The 20,260-nt window shown below is 44.9% G+C and overlaps 2 protein-coding genes across 6 annotated transcripts; one reads left to right on the forward strand and one right to left on the reverse strand.

The window, feature by feature from the left end:
- The first annotated feature begins 350 nt into the window (after positions 1–350).
- On the forward strand, positions 351–4,935 carry PDCD2 (programmed cell death 2). Of its 2 annotated transcripts, none has more exons than XM_064413906.1 (6): positions 351–700; positions 780–1,031; positions 1,449–1,577; positions 2,574–2,689; positions 3,874–3,990; positions 4,504–4,935. In XM_064413906.1, the coding sequence occupies exons 1-6, from the start codon at positions 400–402 to the stop codon at positions 4,666–4,668; spliced, it is 1,080 nt and encodes a 359-aa protein (XP_064269976.1). In that variant the 5' UTR covers positions 351–399; the 3' UTR covers positions 4,669–4,935. The 2 variants fall into 2 exon arrangements, with proteins under 2 accessions (XP_064269976.1, XP_064269975.1); XM_064413905.1 differs by having other exon boundaries at positions 352–700; positions 1,401–1,577.
- A 5,125-nt stretch (positions 4,936–10,060) lies between these two features.
- TBP (TATA-box binding protein) lies at positions 10,061–19,715 on the reverse strand. Of its 4 annotated transcripts, none has more exons than XM_064413907.1 (8): positions 19,622–19,715; positions 17,804–18,040; positions 16,829–17,160; positions 15,685–15,772; positions 13,682–13,773; positions 12,347–12,514; positions 11,962–12,056; positions 10,061–10,783 (listed from the first exon to the last, which is right to left on the reverse strand). In XM_064413907.1, the coding sequence occupies exons 2-8, from the start codon at positions 17,855–17,857 to the stop codon at positions 10,704–10,706; spliced, it is 909 nt and encodes a 302-aa protein (XP_064269977.1). In that variant the 5' UTR covers positions 17,858–18,040; positions 19,622–19,715; the 3' UTR covers positions 10,061–10,703. The 4 variants fall into 4 exon arrangements, with proteins under 4 accessions (XP_064269977.1, XP_064269979.1, XP_064269978.1 ...); XM_064413909.1 differs by lacking the exon at positions 19,622–19,715 and adding an exon at positions 19,554–19,574; XM_064413908.1 differs by lacking the exon at positions 19,622–19,715 and adding an exon at positions 19,306–19,461.
- Positions 19,716–20,260: the final 545 nt, after the last annotated feature.

A 20,260-nucleotide genomic window follows, 5' to 3' on the forward strand; every position in this document is an offset into this window, starting at 1 on the left:
TCGATATTTTGTGTTTGGGTTGGTTTTGTTTTTTTTTTTTTGTTTTTTTTTTGTTTTTTTTTTTTTTTTTTAAGGCAGCTTGGCATTATTTTAATCACTTAATGAATGTTGTATTTAAACACTGAATTAAAGCACCATCGATTCCGTGTCTGTCGTCTCTTACCCCCGTCTCACCGCTGACTGCGCTGTCCGTTGAGGCGGCAGAGTTCTGACCCCGTCTTCGAGAGTTTTTATTTTTCCCAGTCCTCTCCCTGCTGCCGCGTTTCAAAGGCGGAGCCGGGAGAGCGGGGCCGAGCCCGGCCGGGGCCGTCCGTGGGGCGGGGAGAGAGCGGGGCCGAGCCCGGGCGGGGCCGGCGCGGCGCCCGCCCCTCTGGGGCCTGGCGGCCGACGGGAAGCGGCATGGCTCCCGGCGTGGAGCTGGGTTTCGCGGCGGCGGCGGAGGGCCCGGGCGGTGCCTGGCGGCTGCACAGCACCTACTTCCCCAGCAAGGTCGGGGGGCGGCCGGCGTGGCTGGGCGAGGCCGGGCTGCCGGGCCCCGCCGCTCTGCGCTGCGGCCACTGCCAGCAGCCCTGCGCCTTCCTGCTCCAGCTGTACGCGCCGCTGCCCGGCCGCCCCGACGCCTTCCACCGCACCCTCTTCGTGTTTGCCTGCCGCAGCCCCGCCTGCTACCGCCTGGCGGGCCCGAGCGGGCCTTTCCGCGGTGAGGCGCGGGGACGCAGGGAGGGACGGGGCGAGGGCCGCCGGCCGCCGGCCCGCTGACCGGCGCGTCTCGCCCGCAGTGTTCCGGAGCCAGCTGCCGCGGCGGAACGACACGTACCCCGAGGAGCCGCCCCCCGAGGAGCCCCCGCCGGGCCCGGCCCCCGCGCCCCCGCCGCGGCTGGGCAGCGGCGCCGCGCTCTGCCGCGTCTGCGGCTGCCTCGGGCCGCGCTGCTGCGGGCGCTGCCGCCGCGCCGCCTACTGCGGGCCCGAGCACCAGGCGCTGGACTGGCGGCGCGGGCACCGCCGCTCCTGCGGGCAGCACGCCGCCGGAGGTGGGTCCGCGGCCGTCGGGGACCTCTGGAACTGGGGAACTCGACACGCGTGCCAGCCTGGGGTTAATATTGCACCGAGCTGCCGAGCCGCAGCTTTTGAGTTCTTAAATGCTGCTGCTAGCACTGCTCGGTCTGCCTTCCGCGCTAGCTGGATTTACAGAGGATCAAAGCAACAGTACGCCTGTTGCAGTTTTCCACTGTCCTTGACCAAACAGTGTTTTTCTTACCTTCAGGTCAGGTCTGGCAGTGATGTAAATCTTTCTTGCTCATGCAATGTTTCTGCTATGTAGTTTGCTGTGTAGCTTTTGAGGAGAAGGATGTGAAATACGAGATGACGTTGTGAAGTGGTGTCTGTTTTCTGTTTTCTAGATGACTCGGCAGATGCAATTCCAGAGCATAATGAATTCCTTTTTCCAGAGTATGAAATTTTGATAGAACCTGAGGAACCAGAATTTCCTGCTGACAGCACTGATGATGAACAAGGAGCTGAAGACACATCAAAGGATGCAAAAGAACAAGAGGAACTTGGAGCTGCAGGCCCTGCAGGTCAGAAATAAAATGCTGCCTGTAATTCTTCCCAGTTGTGCCTGTTATCACATCTTTAAAATATCAAATACGGTGATTTTTAAGCGTTCCTTGTGAACTGCTGGTGAAAAAAGGCTAAATGTGCAGTTGTAGACATCCCATAATATAAGTTGCTTTTATGGGAGAGACTTACTAAGCTTTGACCCCAGGAGCTGTTGAAGCAGCTGTTGCTGCAAATAGCTCAGAGTTACACTGTGTCCCTGTGTGCTTCCAGTAGGTAAGGAACAACTCAAGTTGAGAAGGACAGGACTGAGCACCTGCTCCTGGATGCTGTTAAAATCAGGAGATTGTTAGATTGAACTAAGTCAAGTCAAGACAATTTGTCTTACTTTATGGAAAATAAATTTTCTTCTCTGTACTAGCAGAAAACTGGTTTGAGTATATTTTGACTGACTTTGAATGAAGCAGTTAAATGCAGGCTCCTTCCTCTCTGCTCCTGTTAAATTCAAGATGGGTTTGCTGCAACCACACTGGCTTTGAACACACCCAGGGTGGAGAGTTTGTGGTGGGTTCCTGGTGATCCCTTGCTGTGGTCCAAAGCGGTCTCAAGAGCGTTTGGTGCCCCCAGTTGATGTGGTTGTTGGAGTGTAACAGATACACTCTTCAGTGCTAAAAACTGAAGTCTGGCACGTGAGCAGCATGCAGGCCTTTTTCAGATGTTGTATCCTGAAAGTTCTGTAGTCTCAGTGATACCTGCTGGGAGCCATAAACTTTGGTAGACTTAACTCCTTCCCTTTCCAGTGTTCCAGTAGTGACATCTGTTTAAAATGCAACTGAAACTAGTAAATAGACCTGTGTGTGACCAAATCTTAACATGCCATGAAAAGAAAAAAGATTTTAGATTTATGCCAGGAATGGCTTATGAAGCAAAATAAAATTTACACATGCTAATACTGTTTTTAATTTTTAGTGTCTTGTATCAGCCTATAAGTTTTGTTTTTCTTTTTTCTTGCTTAGATGAAGCATTTCAGTCCTTAGATGAAGAGACATTGGAAGCAATGGCAAAACACGAGACTGAAGAAGAAAAGATCTTCCAAATGTTTAAAAAACAAGTAGCTGCTGAACCAGAACAGGTCAGAAGATGGGGCGGTGTTTGAAAGTAGTAGTTCTGACACAGCATCCTGCTGCACCTGCAACATTTCACTGCCTTTTGTACCTAGTTAGAAATAGGGATGTCTCTTCATCCTCCACACACCTAACCCACACACTCTCATCTTCATTATGTGCTGAACTTAATTCATGCCCAAGTGAGAGTTTAGCACCTGCTCATCCACCTTAAACAGCCGCTCGTCAGGATGAGGTGGCACGAGGGTGCTGAATCCCCTACAGTGTTTAAGGAGCCACCTTCCTTCGCAGCAGAACAAAAACTGCAGAGAAGAACTCTGTCACTGTCACCAGCTGCATTGGAGGGTGGCTTGGCTTTTTCTAAGGTTGAAGGAATTAGTGATGGCTCTAGAATGTCCACTATTTAAAACTGAAATCTTCCTCCCTCCCCATGCTATTTCTTATTACTGCAAAAGGCGTAAAAGCTACATTGTCAAACAAAACCATGGTCCCTGGTTTAATTCAGAGAAGAGAGTCCTAAATCCATCAAAGTGGTGAAGAAGAAATTCTCTTCATGTTTTGCCTGGTAGCTGAGGGGTTAAGGTACACACTCAGAAAGTAGGAGACTTTGAGTCTGTTCCCTTCTCTGCCTTAGGTATGTGCCTCACTCTCTCTGGCCACCTCTGTACTGACTGATCTGTCCAAGTGTCTGTCCTTTTGCTGATAATGTGTGATTTGCTAGTAACTGAAAAACAAAGGATATGTCTGAAAATACCTTCTTGAACATTAGGATAGTCTTGTATTTAGATGCAGAACTGCAGACAGAAAGATCTGGATTGCATTCTTAACTGTGTGCAGGTCTGTGTGCTAATTATCCAGCTGCTCTTTCTCTATCTGAAGACTGTAACATACACAACCTTGCATTTCCGGGTCCCTTGGTTAAGCAGTTACAAATCACTGCAGATGATCCCTGGATCACTGAAAAAATATGGTATGAATGAATGAATACTTGCATGATTCACATAGTTAAGAAAACTTACATAAGAAATCTGTCTTATTTAGCATGCTGCATTTGCAAATTATATTTTGCCATGGTTATTAAATAACTGACCTATTTCTGCTGTATCTACAGGTTTGTCTGTGTCACTAAACACCTGTTTGATACCAAGATGAAAGGACAGTCATGAGAACTTAAATTTCTGCTGTATTTCAGATTATTAGATACTGCAGAGGAGGAGAAGGTCCACTCTGGGTGTCAGGTGAAAATAGGCCTGAAGAAAAAGATATCCCAAATTGTGTATGTGGTGCCAAAAGGATATTTGAATTCCAGGTATGTAAGCTCATTTAAAAATTATACAGGTGATGTATTTCCAACTCAGGATCTAATGGTATAGGTGTTGGCTTGTAATTTGAGCAAGAAGGTTGAAGTTGCAACAAACTAACTACGGTAAATGATTGTACAGAGCCTTTATTTACTCTTGTAAGAGATTTTTCACTTCATAATGTGCATTATAAATAAGTTTGGCTGGAAGCATTCAGCTGTAGAATTTTGAATGCTAGAGGTGTATGTATGGTGAACACAATGTCAAGGAAAGGCAAAATACAGTTACTAATGGAATTTCAAATGATGGGAGGCTTACAAATCAGGCAAGTCTTATAAGGCCAAATAAACCTAGAATTCCAAATTTCGTTTATTTGAGCTGCCATATACATAGTAGCTGCAGCTGGGATTTTGGTGTGAGAGAATATCAATTCTTATGCCAAGGACTGTTCTTCAGGAGGAAAAGTTGGGAAAGGGGAGAAGTCTGTGGCCTGCCTCTAAACCTTTTGTTTTTTCTTGAAGATTATGCCACAGCTCCTGAATCACCTTCAGGTTGACAGCCTTGGAGAGAGCATTGACTGGGGAACGCTGGTAGTGTACACTTGTGCTGACAGCTGTGGTGGGGGAACTGAATACCTGGAAGAGTTCATATGGAAACAAGACTATTCCATGGGCTCTACTTTATGAAGTTGAGTCATCCAAATTGAATACTTGATTTGTTTCACTGCATCTCTGCACTATGCAAACAGGTAGTTGAACTGAAGTCACTGATAACTGTGCATCTTGTAACAGTGATAAAACTGCTGTAACTAGACCTTGACAGCCTCTCTTGTGCTCCAAAGGAGCTTTTACTTCAACCTGGTAATGATGCCAGATGCATTTGTTCAGAAAGCTTCATTTCAAATCTCATTTTTGGAAGTTTATTAAATATGAAAAAATTTTGGATTGGTGAAATTATCTTTTGTTGGTAATGGAACTGCAAAAACTTAAAATATTGTAGTCTGTCAGGATTTTCTTTGGGCCACTCAAAAATTAACATTCATTCAAAGAAAAGCAACTACAGCAAACCCACTTGAGTGCTTATGCTGAAGAGCTGTACAGGAGTCAACTAAGACAAAGCTGCGTAGCCTTTTGCTGTGGAATTTAAATCCGCCTCCCTTTCTCAACAGGTACACTAAACCTGACTTTGGAGTTTGTCACATATTCTGATGGAGTGGTTATTCGAGATAAAATGCACAAAAATTAAGTGTTTTACCTGACTTTAAAACTATTAGCCCCATGCAGAAGGAGTTTAAACAAAGTCAGCCCTACCAGAACAAGTTTGTCTTGTTAGACACTGCCTGTAGCAGCAGATTTTCAGGCTGAATTGTACCTTAAATCTGCCATCATTGGCGAAGTTTAAGCATCCTCTGCAGGGATTCTTCCACTGTATGACTGCCATATAGCTGAGGCAAGAGAATAGTGAAACCATAATGCTGAGTTTTACTGTGCTATTTAGTTGCTTAACTACTCCCATGGCTATGGCAGTATTTGCAGAAAAGGCTTTTTTGTGTGTTTCCCTGTGGAACTGACTTCAGTTACATATTCCCTTACCCTGCTCCAGCCATTCATGGCTTCTTACCTGTGACACTGTGGGGCCCACTGTGGGGTTTTTGAAATAATTTAGATGTTGAAAGTACTTACATAAGCAGGCAGAGAATGCTGTACCTGGAAAGTGGTTTTATTATCACAGAACTTAATTTCTAGCAGGGTAGTTTGAAGCCCTGGTCTGTGTTATAAAAGAGCAAACTGTCTTAAGTCACTGTAGTACAGCTTGACTGATTTTGTTGAAAAACTGTCCTAGCATTTCTTAGGGCTTCAAGATTTCTGAAGAGTTGAAGAGTTTTGCACAGAAGTTGGTAATAGTTCAGGTCCCGCAAAAGCATGGACAGCCATACAGTTACAGCCACGAGCTCTCGGGAACATTCATGAGCTCACAGCAGAGTGCCTTAGCACTGAAGGCAACACAGTGCTTGAGTATATCCTGCAGAGCTGCATTAATAAACAGCATCTTTCTGGTAAGAGCCATGAATCCAGTCATTAAAACACCTGGAGAGACGCTGGTGTAGAGAGAAGACTGAAGATTAATGTCACTCGGTGTTGAGGACACCCCATGTGTGGAGACACGAGGGTCGACTCCATTTTCTCAGAAGGCTGATTTATTATCTTATACTAAAATACTACATTAAAACTATACTAAAAGAACAGAGAGAAAAGAATGATCAGAAGCCTTGAAAGAACAAGAATAGAATAGAATAGAATGCATAACAAAATCCTGTGTCTGCTCACAGCTTTGACACAGGTGGCTGTGACTGGTCACTAATTGAAAACAATCCACATGGACCAATGGAAGATGCACCTGTTGCATTCCACAGCAGCAGATAGTTATTGTTTCTTTCCTGAGGTCTTCAGCTCCTCAGGAGGGGAAAATCCTGGCAGAGGATTTTCCATAAAATATCATGGTGACGTGTCACCCTTTTAAATTTATTAAATTAAGTAGAAAAAGAATGTTTGTAATCTCTTCTACTGGGCCCTTGCAGAAGACAGAACAAACACTTCTTGAGGTTTATCTGTTGCCAATCAAAACCTCAATCAACTGCTGATGTGGAATGGTCAGGGAAATTCTTCACCTGTAGAACATCAAATTCTATCATATCACTAAAACAATCTTAAAACATAAGAAAATGCAAAAAACTCATGCAAAGAATGTTCATTGTTTCAAGTCCAAACAGCTGAATTTCAGAACAGAGTTCATGGACTGAAGATGTTCCTCTTTGACATCTCTGGAAATCCCTTTTGGTCTTGAAACAGGCTTGCAGAATTCTGAAACAAAGAACTGCTAAAGAAAATCAACAAGAATAATCAAAAAAATCCATTGAGAGTCATTAAACAATTCTGAGAAAAATTCTGGAATGCCCTGGCCAAGCCCTTCATTGAACCACTTGGGCTGAGGCTAATTCTTGGCTTTTCAATGCTTTTGAGCTGCTAGCTCTTTCCACTTTCTCTCTTTTTTTTTTTTTTTTTTTTTTGGTCCAAAAATGCAGCAGCAGCAGGGGGTCTCTAGGACCCTTCGGTGGCCCTGGTCCTGGTGGTCGGACCAGAGAACCCAGACCTGGCCCACAGAACGGTGGCCCTGGTCCCAGCAGGGAGCTCAAAGCTCCCAAACCCAACACTGGACAGGGTGAAGGCCCAGGGAAAGCAGCCAAAGACCCAGAACCAGCCTGTGAGGTGGGCTCTGCGTGCTCAGAACCTGGCAGAACCATGCTGCCAGTGTCTTCAGAGCAGAAATGACCAAATGCTTCCTGCCCCCAGCAGCACCGGTGCACAGCAGCAGCTTGGGAAAAGAAGCTTCCTCAGGAATTTTCATCTCGGATCTGGGGGGTTCTTGTCCCCAGAGCAAGCGAGCAATGCTTGCTTTGCTCTGTGCCTCTTGCTCCTGCAAGGCAAACGCCACTGCTCCTGCCTTCTGCCCCTCGGCACCACTCCCATCCCCACTGGGCTGGGAACCAGAGGCAGATTTTCCAGGAGCCAACTCCCCCACGCCGCTGGGGCGCTCGGGGGAAGGCAGGCACCCCAACCCCCAGGGAGAAGCCCCCGACCACACGCGAAATGACCCGAGGAACACGCTGAGTTTGACAGCAACCAGCCTGGCCGTGCCCCCCCACGGAGGGACAGGCTGTCCGCAGGGTCTGATGCAGACACGGACACGAAGGACGGGGTCCCCGAAGGGGGCAGAACCACTGGGGGAGCCGACGAGAGCGGTGCGGGTGCTGAGATCGGCTCTTGAGGCGGTCCCGCGGGCTCAGCGCCGGTCTCGGCATGCTCTCGCACTGCACGTGGGTTGGCCGGGAGCGGCGGGACCGGCGCGGGCGGCGGTATCGGCGCGGGGTTGGCCCGCGCCAGCGCCGCCTGCACCGCTGTGAATTCAATTCATCGCCGGCGGCGATGCAGAGGGAGAAGGCACGGAGGCAGCTCCTGCAGCTCCCGGGGACAGCGGCACGGCCGCAGGCCGCGGCGCGGGGGAACCATTGTTGGCGATTGCGTTGCCCGGCAACCCAGAGGCATCGGCGAGGAGCGCTTCCGGGTGCCGCGGCGCAGGCGCAGTCATCAGAGCCGGCGGAGCGGCTCCGAGCGGCGGCGGGGCCGCGGGGACCGGCGCCTCCCGCGGGGCCGGCCGGGGCGGGATCGGGTCCGCGCCCTCCCGGAGTGGGGGGAGCCGAGAATGCCGCGGCGGAGCGGGCCCGGAAAGCGGCGGGGCCGGCTCCCCATCCCCCCCCAAGAGAAAGAGCTGGGGGGAAAGGCAGCTCCGTCTGCGCATGCTCCGAGGGAGCAGAGGAAAACTGTTCCTCAGCCGTGGGCGAAGCCGGCGGCTGGGAATCAGCAGTTCGTCCTCTTCAACAGGTTCCTTCCTCTCTCCAGCACCTGGCGGGAAGGGAGCGACGAGCTGCACCACAGCCTCCCTTCGCTTCAAAACATGGAAGAGGGCTCGGAACGCCGGAAAAATTTCTGGAAATCCAAAATGCCAGGCAACCACACACACACAGACTCCATGAAATCCCAGATCTAAAGCAAGGGAGTATATCAAATCTGTAAAAAATCCATGGAATTTTGCCCATCTGAAAAACTCATGATAATGTCTCTCCAACATATTGATTCTGTCCTTGCGTCCCCACCTGCACCGGAGGTTAATAACTTTATAATCTGACACAGAAAACCAAACCTGAGTTTTCAAAGGTACATTTTGCCAACTTGCCATTCATATTCTGCGAAAGGCAGAAGTTTCAGGAAGGGAAAAGGTAACAGTACCTTGAGACAGTGTCCTTGACAGATCAGCTGTGCAGCTCTGCTGCTCTGTGGTCTCTGGACACCATTTCCAGGAAACTCCAAAAGGTTCATCTGTTTGCAGCCACGGCTGTGAACTGTGCCCATCTTCAGGGCCTTGGTTCTTCAGCTCCAGACTGGACTCCGTGGTCACTTCTGGGGTGACCATCAATGCAACATGCTCAGGGGTCACCAATTGTTGAGGATGCCCCATGTGTGGAGACACGAGGCTTGACTCCATTTTCTCAGAAGGCTGATTTATTATCTTATATATTATACTAAAATACTACATTAAAACTATACTAAAAGAACAGAGAGAAAAGAATGATCAGAAGCCTTGAAAGAACAAGAATAGAATAGAATGAATGCACAACAAAATCCTGTGACTGCTCCCAGCCTTGGCACAGGTGGCTGTGATTGGTCATCAATTGGAAAACAATCCACATGGACCAATGGAAGATGCACCTGTTGCATTCCACAGCAGCAGATAGTTACTGTTTACATTTCTTTCCTGAGGTCTTCAGCTCCTCAGGAGGGGAAAATCCTAGCAGAGGATTTTCCATAAAATATCATCGTGACAAGTCGAGATTTGCAAATGGAGCAGTGTCAAAGCCAGCCAAAATTTAATTTTGTCTGGAATGAAACACTAACTTAGTAATGAGACCACTGTTTACAATTTAATTAGTTTTAGATAAAAGCTGTTTGAAATAATGTGTAAGTCATAGAGAGGTTATTATTCCTGGAAATTTACTGAAGGAAAAAAAAAGGTTATTTTTAGCTCTGAGCCTATTAGGCTTCAAGCATCGTTCAAAGGAAGATTATGTACATGCTGACTCCAGTTGGAAGGGCTTTGACATTTTACAGGAACACTAATATAGTGAGGCTGTCACAGCTGGTAAAATACAAAGGTAGTAGTTTAAAGAAAATCTAGAAGCTAAGCAGGGATCTATTGCTTCAGTCAAGTGCAGCTATTTAAGACTTGCCTAAATCCCATCTGTTGAACATAAGGCAGCACATACTCAAACACAAGCTTCTTTCAGCAATCATCTCTTCTGCTTTAACATACTGGAAATATTCAAGGTAGACACTGCCAAAGATGTGACTGCAGGTATGCAAGCTGCAGCCCTGCTAAGATTCTCTCAAAACAACATGTCACTTATAGCAGTGCATCTGCTATTAAAAAATCTATTAAATTAAAAAAAAAAAGTAATTCAATGTATTTCATTCTACCAGCTGGGTAATTTTAAAATTTATTAAGACAGTTCCCATAGTTGTATAAACAGGGTTTATTGTACATGGGGAGTTGAAGAAGGAAAGAGAAGAAAGGTATATATTATATATATATGTACAGTGAGCCATTTTAATTAATAAATTCATTCTATCTTGCTTAATACTGGAAAGAGGGAATGTGTCTGGCACCAAGGAAATTTAAAATTGAAAAAAATTTAAAAGCTAAAGTTCTGAAAATTATAAAAACCATGGTCTTATGGAAGGAACTTAAAACATATATACATGGCAATTAAAGTGGTTTATACACTGAGTGACACTGTTGCATTTGTCTTTAAATCAGCTTACAGATTTTCTATTAATAGAACTGGCATTAAAACTATTTAAAAGCTAGAATATAAATAAAAGTTGGAGGGGCTGCTCCAGGAGCAGCCCAGTAAAGCAACTCACAGTAACTCAGTAGACATATTCAAGAAAACAGTTCCCCTTGAGCATCAGGGAAGTAGGCACTAACTGGGAAATAGTCCAAGTCCTGGTGTTGCAGTTGCACTGGAAGTCCGTTTCTTGTTACTGCTGTGCCATACACAATATCTTTTGAAATATACCCCTGATTTATCTGAAATGTGTAGAAACTGTTACGTTGTCTTTCTGAATCCCTTTAAAATAGGATAGATGTTTTCAAATGCTTCATAGATTTCTGCTCGTACTTTAGCACCTGGAAAAAGAGAAGGGATTAAATTCACCAAATACTTAATTTTAGCTTTTATAATGTGTATTTGAATGCAACTCTATATAAAACCTACGTGTATCCATAAATTTCCATTTTTACAATCCTTTTTAACACATTTCATAGCTTACACTACCAGCCTTCTCTGTTTAATGTGACAGCTGCTAAAACTTTCACTAGCATCTCTGTGATGATGCTATGTTGCAAATGGAATTTTCAGAGACATAATTTCCACAGGAGACAGCCCTGTAGGATGTTTGTGCAGAAAGGCCTAACTGGTGGAGCTTTTTTTGAGAGTGTGAATATCAGGGGGAGGAAGGTCTGGCAATGGAGACCACTGCAGAGAACTGCATTTCCCCACACTGCAGGGACATGATCCTTCTTTTGTTGGTGGGTCTTGTGGGTTTTTTCTTCATAGTAAGACACAGCATGAGAAAATATGGAGGGAGTAGGCTGAGCACACGAGGCTGAGGAGATCCTAGAGCTCAACTATCTCCCCTTCTTTGGCTGCTGTATCATAGAGAATGGCAGCAGCCTGCAACCAAACTACCAAAGAAAAGCTAGCTCAGTCACAGAAATAGTCTTTCGGATTTTGCCAGAAAGATCACCTGCATTCTTACAGCTTTTTGGGCACCCGTATACCTGACTAGGGTTCATGATGATTGTTCCTTTGATCTAGCCAAATGTGCTGTTGCTTTGTGCATTCCCATCTGTTAAGGAACATTGTGCAGGTAGCTGTGTGTGCAGTAGCAGTGCTGAGCTGCAGGTTGAGCTCTGGGTGAAGGACACCCAGGCAAGAGGCCTGAATTGCTGAATCTTTGCCTAAAAAAGCATGGTGCTGAGCTCTCAAGAAAACCTGGTCTGACTGTGTGAGTGGAGTGTGTAGGGAGTCAAGCAGGACACCTGTTGGCTTCACTGGATCTGCCCACTGGAAGCAGGCTTTGGTCCTGCTGCAGTTGATGTGGCTCTGACTGCCAGAGTGGCTGCTGGATGGCTGCACAGGGAAGTTTCCTTAACATCGCCATCCATGGAATACTCTATTAACTCTCCTTTCTCAGTACTGTCATCTCTAAAGGAAAAGTACCTGGCAGCTTACATATCCCTGTCTGTTCTCTGTCACACAGTCTGAATCTAACCTCTTGGAATAAGATACTGTCTTCACTTACCAGTTAAAACCACTTTTCCAGAAACAAAAATAAGCAGAACAATTCTTGGCTTAATCATTCTGTAGATTAAACCAGGAAACAATTCCGGCTCATAGCTGTAAGAGAAGAGAGTGTGTTTAAAGGTGCTTGCAGACCCATGTTCCATCCTATCTTCTGCGCCCAGTCCAGGACTGGGCAGAGAAGGTGTAGACTTCCCTGAAACCTGGGGATGGTAGCAGGAAACATCATTGTGACAGATTCACATTGGGCAACCTCAGTTACACCTGAGGCAGTGCAGAGATAGCAACAAAGATGCAAGTTTCCCTGTGGTGCATGGGAATAATCTAAACAGATGTCACTTTCTAAGATAGCATGCAACAAGAATGAAACATAAGCCTTTTTGTACCTGCTGAACTGCTGATGTGTGAGTACCAATCCTTCCAGTCTGATGGGAAATTTTACATCACAGCTACCCACCATATTCTGAATTTTAAAATCCAAAAATTTTGCAGGAAAACCCAGTTTCTGAACAACTCTTGCATACTTCCTTGCAGCCAGTCTGGATTGCTCCTCACTGAAGTGAGAAAAGGATATCCATATTACTGCCTCAGTTAAGTATTACTTCAAGCAAACAGCATCAAACCACAAATACCTAACTGGGGAAAAAAGTCTGTGTGGAGGGAGAGGGGAGTTCACATGCAAAATTTTTACATCCAAAATTACCAATTAGCCCTGACTGATTTTCATGCTAATTTTGGTAATAGGCTCCTGGACACCATTAGTGTTGCACTCACTGTTCATGAGACACAAAACAGTAAATTATAAATCCATACATGTTACATTTTTAAAATATTGACCAGAGTCCCTCTAGTGGGACATTAAGATTGTTACATAAGTTTTCACCATAGAACAACCTTGAACTACTACTACTACTACTACTACTGTATTTCTATAAATATCTGTCAACTGGCAATATCTTCTGCTTGATTCAGCCCAGACATTCAAACATGGGTTTAATACAACTGCACAGCCTTACCCACTGTTGCAGAATTCAGTGGATTGTAAACAGCTGAGAATCTGTTTGTTGCTGATGCAGAGTAAGACAACTTGAATTTCAAGTGTCACCAGGCAGAGAAAGTGTTTCCCTGTACAGATCTATTAATTAATCTCTGCTCATTAGTTTATTCCTTCTGGATTCCTAGCAGACTTCTTCGGAGCAGAATTTCTCTCCTGCCCACTAGAGTTAAGCTTATGTTTAGTTTTCAATTCTTGTGCTTCAATGGTCATGTTAAGAACAGATCACACTACAGGAACCAGAGATTTGGAGCTCTTGTACTGTGATGAATGAAGCTATTCAAATGTAAAATGCTTCTCTTACCATCCTTACAATTTAAGCAGTTCCAATGCATAGTTGCTGAATTCTTTTAATTATTAGAAAAAGCAGATAACTGCAAGGCCAAAAAATGAATATAATAAATGAATAAAATAAGTTATATATAACTGCAAACCAGTTTATCAGACTGAATGACAGCACTTCAGAAATAGAACTACCATTTCCCCATAAGTTAGGAAGTCTCTTCAATCATAAACAGGCATTTTCTATAGAAATGTGTATAATCTGAGGTAACTGTGAAGCAAGATTAGTTGTATCTGTACAACTTTGTTGTGTCTATATAAACAAGCATCATGGCACACGAGAAAAGACAGCCTGAGTTAGTTTGCTCGTGATGCCTAAACATACCTTTTTGCTCCTGTGCACACCATTTTTCCAGAGCTGAATATCAGTGCAGTAGTACGTGGTTCTCTTATTCTCATAATAACAGCAGCAAAACGCTGAAGTGTGAGCATTGAGACTGTTAGTGATATACTGCTGTCATCATTACATTAAAACCAAATCTGCATCATTTTGGCTACACTGCAGTTCAAGGAGAACTAAGGTCAAACATACTTACAGATCACGTACCTTCAAGCACACACACAGAGAGGTTGAGCCACACAGGAAGGATATTTACCACTGCATTCCTGTTCATCTCTCATTACTATATATGCAACATATAAATAATGCTAACATTTGCATCAGAGCAATAGAAACAAATTAAAAAATATATTTTAAAAAATTCCTCCATATGTGTTGGAATTTTATCTCTTATAAGGAGGATGGAAGACTATCCAAAAAAATGGAGTGTTACAATACCAGCAAACAGAACAGCTGGAGATCAAAGTCCTGTGTAAACAGACACCACCTCAGCTACCACTGTAGGACACAGCAGCCTGATAGCTCTAGGTTTTTATTCTCAGTAAGCCTTTCCAAATATTCTTAAATTCCTTGAAACAAGAGATACTGGAAACTGAGGTGGGCACACATGCGCGCGCACACACACACACACACACACAAAACCTCCTGTTTGTTATATTTAACTTGGAACAGCTCACCCTGCAGTCCCATGAATTGTTCTGCTAACATAACCAAGGCAGTAGCGTGGGTTACCCAACAGCACATTTGTCAAAATATGACTTAAATAATATAGCCAAGCAACATCTTTCTTTGATAGATGAATCTACTGAGTAAATGTCAGGAGTGTGTTACATAACCCTTCTATCCCTCTGCCATGGAAAACAGTGTTTCATATTGATTATTCTAGCCTACAAGTTTTACACAGCCACCTACCCCCTACATTAGGAGTTACCAAGGCGTGCTCAAATTGTTGCTGCGCTAATATCTTACTCGCAATTATGTAACAGCATCACTGGTATAAGCTCACAGTAAGAGTCATTTATCATACATGCCTGCATGTGTGCTTTAACCTTTAAAAGCAGAGTTCAGGTCAACTGCAGCAAAATACTAAATGCTAAAACAAGAAAAACACACACACCCCAGGAAAACTGAAGCCTTCCCAAGACAAGCCAATTCAATTATGAAACATCTAAGCTTTTATTAGTATCCAGCTACTGTTGTTGCAAAGATAACATTTTCAAGAGGAGCTACCCAAAAGAAACATGAAGCAACATTATTTTCTTAATTTAATGCTCCAGTTCCTTTGCTGTTGTTCAGATTTCCCAAGTGACTTATTTAGAACCCCACTACTATTAAGAAGCAGCAGGCAACTTAAAAGTCAGTATGCAAAAAAAAACAATTTAATTGATTTTGTTCTGATCCATTTTAATGTTCCACCAAACTTAGCCATCAGAAGCAATGAGATGGCAGAAGTACTGGAGGAGAACATGAGAGAACAGAGGGAAGTGAGACTATGAAAAATAAGTGAATGCCCTGTGACCGTAAGAATTCCAGAGGAGCAGCTAGGTGGAGGAAACCACAGCTCTGGCAGGAGTTCAGGATTTTAACTCTTCTTTCCTTTCTCCTTGTTGGGAGATAGGGAACAAGATTTCATCATCAGACATTTCACAGTAATAAGCAAAAAGAGCTCACTGAGCACTGAAATATGTCCATATGAACAGCAGCAGAGGCCAGCTCTACCAAAAAAGCTTGGCCAGTGTACTACACTGTTGGTTAGGGTTTTTCTAAATCTAACAACTTACAACCTGGTGCACATCACAGCTACCTCTGCATAAAAATGCTTTTTACTAATTTGAATGTCCTAAGTTTATTAAGATTTCCCTTTTAACTACAGTATAAAACTGCATATATAGCAGGTAGGTTTTTCAGTCTATTGCAGAAGCCAGCAGCCACAACCTGGACCTTTAATTTATCTGTTATAGGATGAACTCTTAATACATTTCTCTTACCTTGGGATTATATTCAGCATTTCGGGCACGAAGTGCAATAGTTTTTAGGTCAAGTTTGCAACCAAGATTCACTGTGGACACAATATTCCTAAAGACAGATCAGAGAAATACATTAAAAAAAAACAATAAGGAATTCATGTGTCTTCCTCATTTTTAACCAAGACAAATCAATTTTATTTTTTTTATTATTTTGTTTCTCCAAGTGAGTGTGAATGGCATCTTTCCTACTAACATGAGCACTGAGCAGTGTTTTTTCTCAGGAACCTGCTTTTATAGGACAGAAGCTCCTAAGGCACAATTGCTGATTCCTCCTTATCTGTCAGCTATTATGAAAAGTGTCTCATGATAAGAATCTCTATTTCAGTTTGGCAGGAAAAATTACTGATGCTGAGAGCTCTCACCACAATCAGGGAAGCTGCTGGAAACAGGAGAAAATGAGATAGTACCATCTGAAATGTTCCTTGCTATGTCCTTCAAGGTGCAAAACTAAGTGGGAATGACCCGGGAGATAAATGCATTGCCAGGAGATGGGACAGCAGGTCTCCAGAAAGTTTTTGAAAGTTACTAGATAAAAATTTTTCTTTTCTGGGAAAACCCTGAAATATAAAGGTCCTCAGTGAGGAAAAAAAAAAAAAAAAAGAAAAATACGAGAAACTACTCTTTCAATTCATGGTATCAACCATTTCTCGTGGTCCCTTCCACAAATTTCTGAAGTAGTCTCTTTAAAACTGAAGTTCACTGAAAATACTTCCATACCTGAACTTAGAACTAGTTCTAGGTTTTTTTTTTTACCTTCTCACAAATTCAGTGTTAGCCAAGGAAACATCTTGAACTCCTAAAGTGCAAGGAGTTAAAAATTATGATGGTGTTAAATGAACACATATATAACCCTCCATTAGTATGCTCCAAAGATGTACTGTTGACAAATCACTAAGAAACTGTTTATATTACTAAGTGGTTTAGTAATGAAGCTAAGCTAAAAATAAAAGTAAAAATCACTCATATTGCTACAGCAGACTCATAAATTCTCGGGACCTCCCTTCCCACCAAAATGCAGTACCTAATTCCTGATGTGACTTTGGTCCTAAGTCTTTAAAGAGCTATCTGAGAAAGGACACGATGCACTAACGCATGGGGCACTCACTGTAGTTGTGGCACTATGCCAGAGCTCTCTGAGGCCGGTGTTGCAGGAGTTATTGGAGTCATTGGAGTCATTGGAGAGGAGTACAGAGGTGTGGTTCCAGGTAAAGGGGCTGTGGTAAGAGTCTGTGAATGGAAGAGCTGGGGGGTTTGACCAGATGTTCCCTGTGTCGCTTGCTGTGACGTGGACTGCTGTGCTGCTTGCTGCTGCTGCTGCTGCCGCTGCTGTTCCTCCAATATGGACAGACTGTTGGTGCTCTGGACAGGCTGCGGTGTCAGTCCTGTGCCATACGGCATCATTGGGCTGAAAATTGGGATTCCTGGGGTCATTGCACCCTACAGAAGAAAACATGACATGAAAACCACAGATCATGATGACTCCATTTTGATTTTAAGAGAGAAAGTTTTCAGGAGGAGTCAAAAATAAATCTATGTTAGCTGAGTTGATCATATCAAACCTAAAGCATCTAGCAGTAAATCATTAAAATCAGAAATGCAGATGTTCTATAGAATAAAGTACTACCCAAAGGAATCTAGGGAACATGACACGCTTCTCACTCTACCTTGCAAGCATGTCTCAACTTTGACCCACAATTTAACTTGAAATTGTCTGAACACCAACTGTGCTCACTGTACCCACTGCATTCATAGCCCAGCAACAATCTATTATGTACATAGTTTAAGGAGCAACTACAAAATTAAATTAATCTTTCCAACTTGTAACTCATGTTTCAACTTAAGAGGAACCCCATTAAGAAATCCCACATATATTCCATGTATAAGAAACCACGTGTTTCTTTTATTTCTGAATATAGACGTCAATGGTTTCAAAATTCTGCTTCATACTAGTATTATTCGATACCTAGCAGAATTTTTCAGGTCTGCACCCAAAGAAATGTGAAGCTAGATGCAAGAAAGAGAAAGCACTTTCATAAAGGAAATTCAGATCATAGTTACATTTTAAATAATTTGTTTTTACCTGAGGGGAGGCTAAGCCTTGAGCGTAGGGTGGCAAACTGTTGTTCTGATCCATGATTCCAGTTATTTCTTTGGTGAGGCCAGAAGTACTTCCTTCAATTAATTTAAATAAACTTCAAATCCTAGAGGTTTTTTAACCATTTAAAACATTACAGTGAAGTAGCTTTTAAAGCCAAGCTGAAAGTGTTAGGAGAACATCAGCTTCAGAAAAATATGAGTCTACAACACTAACCAAAGCCTGAAAAGAAAAAAGTAATATCTTGAGAATAATATCTAAACACAAACCCAAAAGCAAACCTATCAGCTGCTGACTCAGATAACAGACACCCACGTACAAATACATATAAGATCATTCACGCATACACACACATGCATGCACAATCCATAAAAATAACCTTTTTCAGGCACACTCCATAGAAACTTTGCAGTATGATTCTGCTGAAGTCCCTGGCAGGTCAGCTGACTTACATGGACAGGCCTCTGTCTAACCAAACCCTCCTGCACTAACAGCTCAAGCTGTTGATGCTCATTCTACTCCAAGCTTCACTTTAGCTGCAAAAGCACTGATTTTTTCAGAATTTAATTCCCTTGGCTACTAATTGACATTGCTCTTAAGTCTCTTCCTGGCCATTTTAAGGCTTGGGCTTTCAAAAATTACTTTTTTTCTTCTATGAGAAAAGCATCGCAGCTCAAATCACAGGTAGGAAAATGCCTTCCATCCAATTACATAAAATAAAGCACTAACAGATTTCAAACTGTAATGACATGCATTTCATGAGAAAAAAGAAATATGTGAAGACAAATTTCAAGTACACAAGCGAAACATACAATGATTTTCTTTCATTTTTTAACTATACTTTTGTTGCTGTGTTATGGAAATAAACAAGAGAAGTAGAGAATTTAAATGTTATGGTACCAATGATATAAAATATTATCCCATTAATTTGTAAGTTTCTTTATGATTGCTAAGAAATACTCAAGGTCATTATTAGGCCAGAGGTAGGCCACCTCAAAATCTGAAGACAGCCTATTCAGCCTCTCTTTTTTTTTAAGATGTGAGAGCTTAGAACTACAATAATATTTACACTGCAGGTAGAAAGGCCTGCTTTTTTCCAGCCATGACCATAAGATATTATCATCTTTACCTTCACCAAAGGTATCAAGCAGAGCACCCACGTTTTACAACGTGGGTACATTAAAGGCCTAACCATTATCCTGGAAGAAACAAAGTCAACTCCTCAACCGGCCAGCTATTTAGTAAGAAGGCTGGATACCCGGCATGCCAAAACCTGCACCCAGGGCACCGTCTACTCAGAGGTCCCTCCTCTACCCACTCAACGCGGCTTGCTCGGATCTCCGCTACAAACGTCAGGCGACGTTTCGGTCGAGGGAACAGAGTCCAGAAGCCGGAGACAGCCCGGAGGAGGCCCCGGCCCACCGCCGAGGCCCCTTTCGGGCTCGCCACCAGCCGCACGGCAGCGCTCGGCCCGCAGCCCTCCTCACCTCCCACCGCACACCGGCCCCGCGCGGCCCCCGCCGCCCTCGCGGGGTCCCGCCGCTGCCCGCGCCCATCCCGCGGCCGGCGCCACGGCCGCCGCTCGCCCCCGAGCCGCGGCGGGGAGAGAAAGGCGGCCTCCGCGCCGCGGGAATCCCTCCCCGCTTCCACGGCCGCGGCTCAGGCCGCCCCGGAGGTGCAGAGCAAGCCCCGCCCGCGCACCGTCCCCGCCCTCCAGGCCCGGCCTGCCCCGCACCATCGCGCCCACCGGCCCGGCCGCGGGCAGGGGCGAGCGGCGGCCGCGGGAGCGGGGCTGCTCGGTACCTGCGCTCGCTCCGCTCCCGCCGCGCTCAGCGCCCGCCGGAGCCCGGCCGCGCCCCGCCCCCGCGCCACCGGCGCGCCCGGCGCGTCACTTCCCGCCGCCAGCGGCACTGGAGCCTCCGCAGGGAGGAACTTCGGAAATTAAACAAGGGCCAGGGCAGGGTCCTGCGCCTGGAGCGGCGTAACCACATGCACCAGCACAGGCTGGGGCCAGCCCGCTGGGAAGCAGCTCTGTGCAGAAGGCCCTGGGGCTCCTGGTGGCCAAGAAGGCCAGTGCTATCCTGGGGTGCATTAGGAAGAGCATTGCCAGCAGGTCGATCCTGCCCCTCTACTCAGCCCTGGCGAGGCCACATCTGGAGTGCTGTGTCCTGTTCTGGGCTCCTCAGGACAGGAGAGTCATGGAGCTCCTGGAGCAGATGCAGCAGAGGACTACAGAGGTGATTAAGGGATTGGAGCATCCACTTATGAGGAGAGGCTGAGGCACCTGGGCCTGTTCAGCCTCGAGAAGAGACAATTCAGAGGGGACCTCATAAATGTGAATAAATATCTAAAGGGTGGGTGTGAAGAGGATTCATCTGAGCTCATCCTAGTAATGCCAAGCAATAGGACAAGAGGCAGTGGGCAGATAATGATGCACAGGAA

This window comes from Passer domesticus, chromosome 3 (assembly GCF_036417665.1).
Source record: "Passer domesticus isolate bPasDom1 chromosome 3, bPasDom1.hap1, whole genome shotgun sequence".
Taxonomy (NCBI): Eukaryota; Metazoa; Chordata; class Aves; order Passeriformes; family Passeridae; genus Passer; species Passer domesticus.

Coding starts and splice junctions, on each gene's coding strand:
- TBP (XM_064413907.1), bottom strand. CDS start 17,857: ATGGATCAGAACAACAGTTTGCCACCCTACGCTCAAGGCTTAGCCTCC. Junction 15,773..16,828: donor GGCATAGTGCCACAACTACA/GTGAGTGCCCCA, acceptor ATCTGTCTTTAG/GAATATTGTGTCCACAGTGA. Junction 10,784..11,961: donor TGGAAAAGTGGTTTTAACTG/GTAAGTGAAGAC, acceptor CTCTTTTTCCAG/GTGCTAAAGTACGAGCAGAA.
- PDCD2 (XM_064413905.1), top strand. CDS start 400: ATGGCTCCCGGCGTGGAGCTGGGTTTCGCGGCGGCGGCGGAGGGCCCG. Junction 1,032..1,400: donor CGGGCAGCACGCCGCCGGAG/GTGGGTCCGCGG, acceptor TCTGTTTTCTAG/ATGACTCGGCAGATGCAATT. Junction 2,690..3,873: donor TAGCTGCTGAACCAGAACAG/GTCAGAAGATGG, acceptor GCTGTATTTCAG/ATTATTAGATACTGCAGAGG.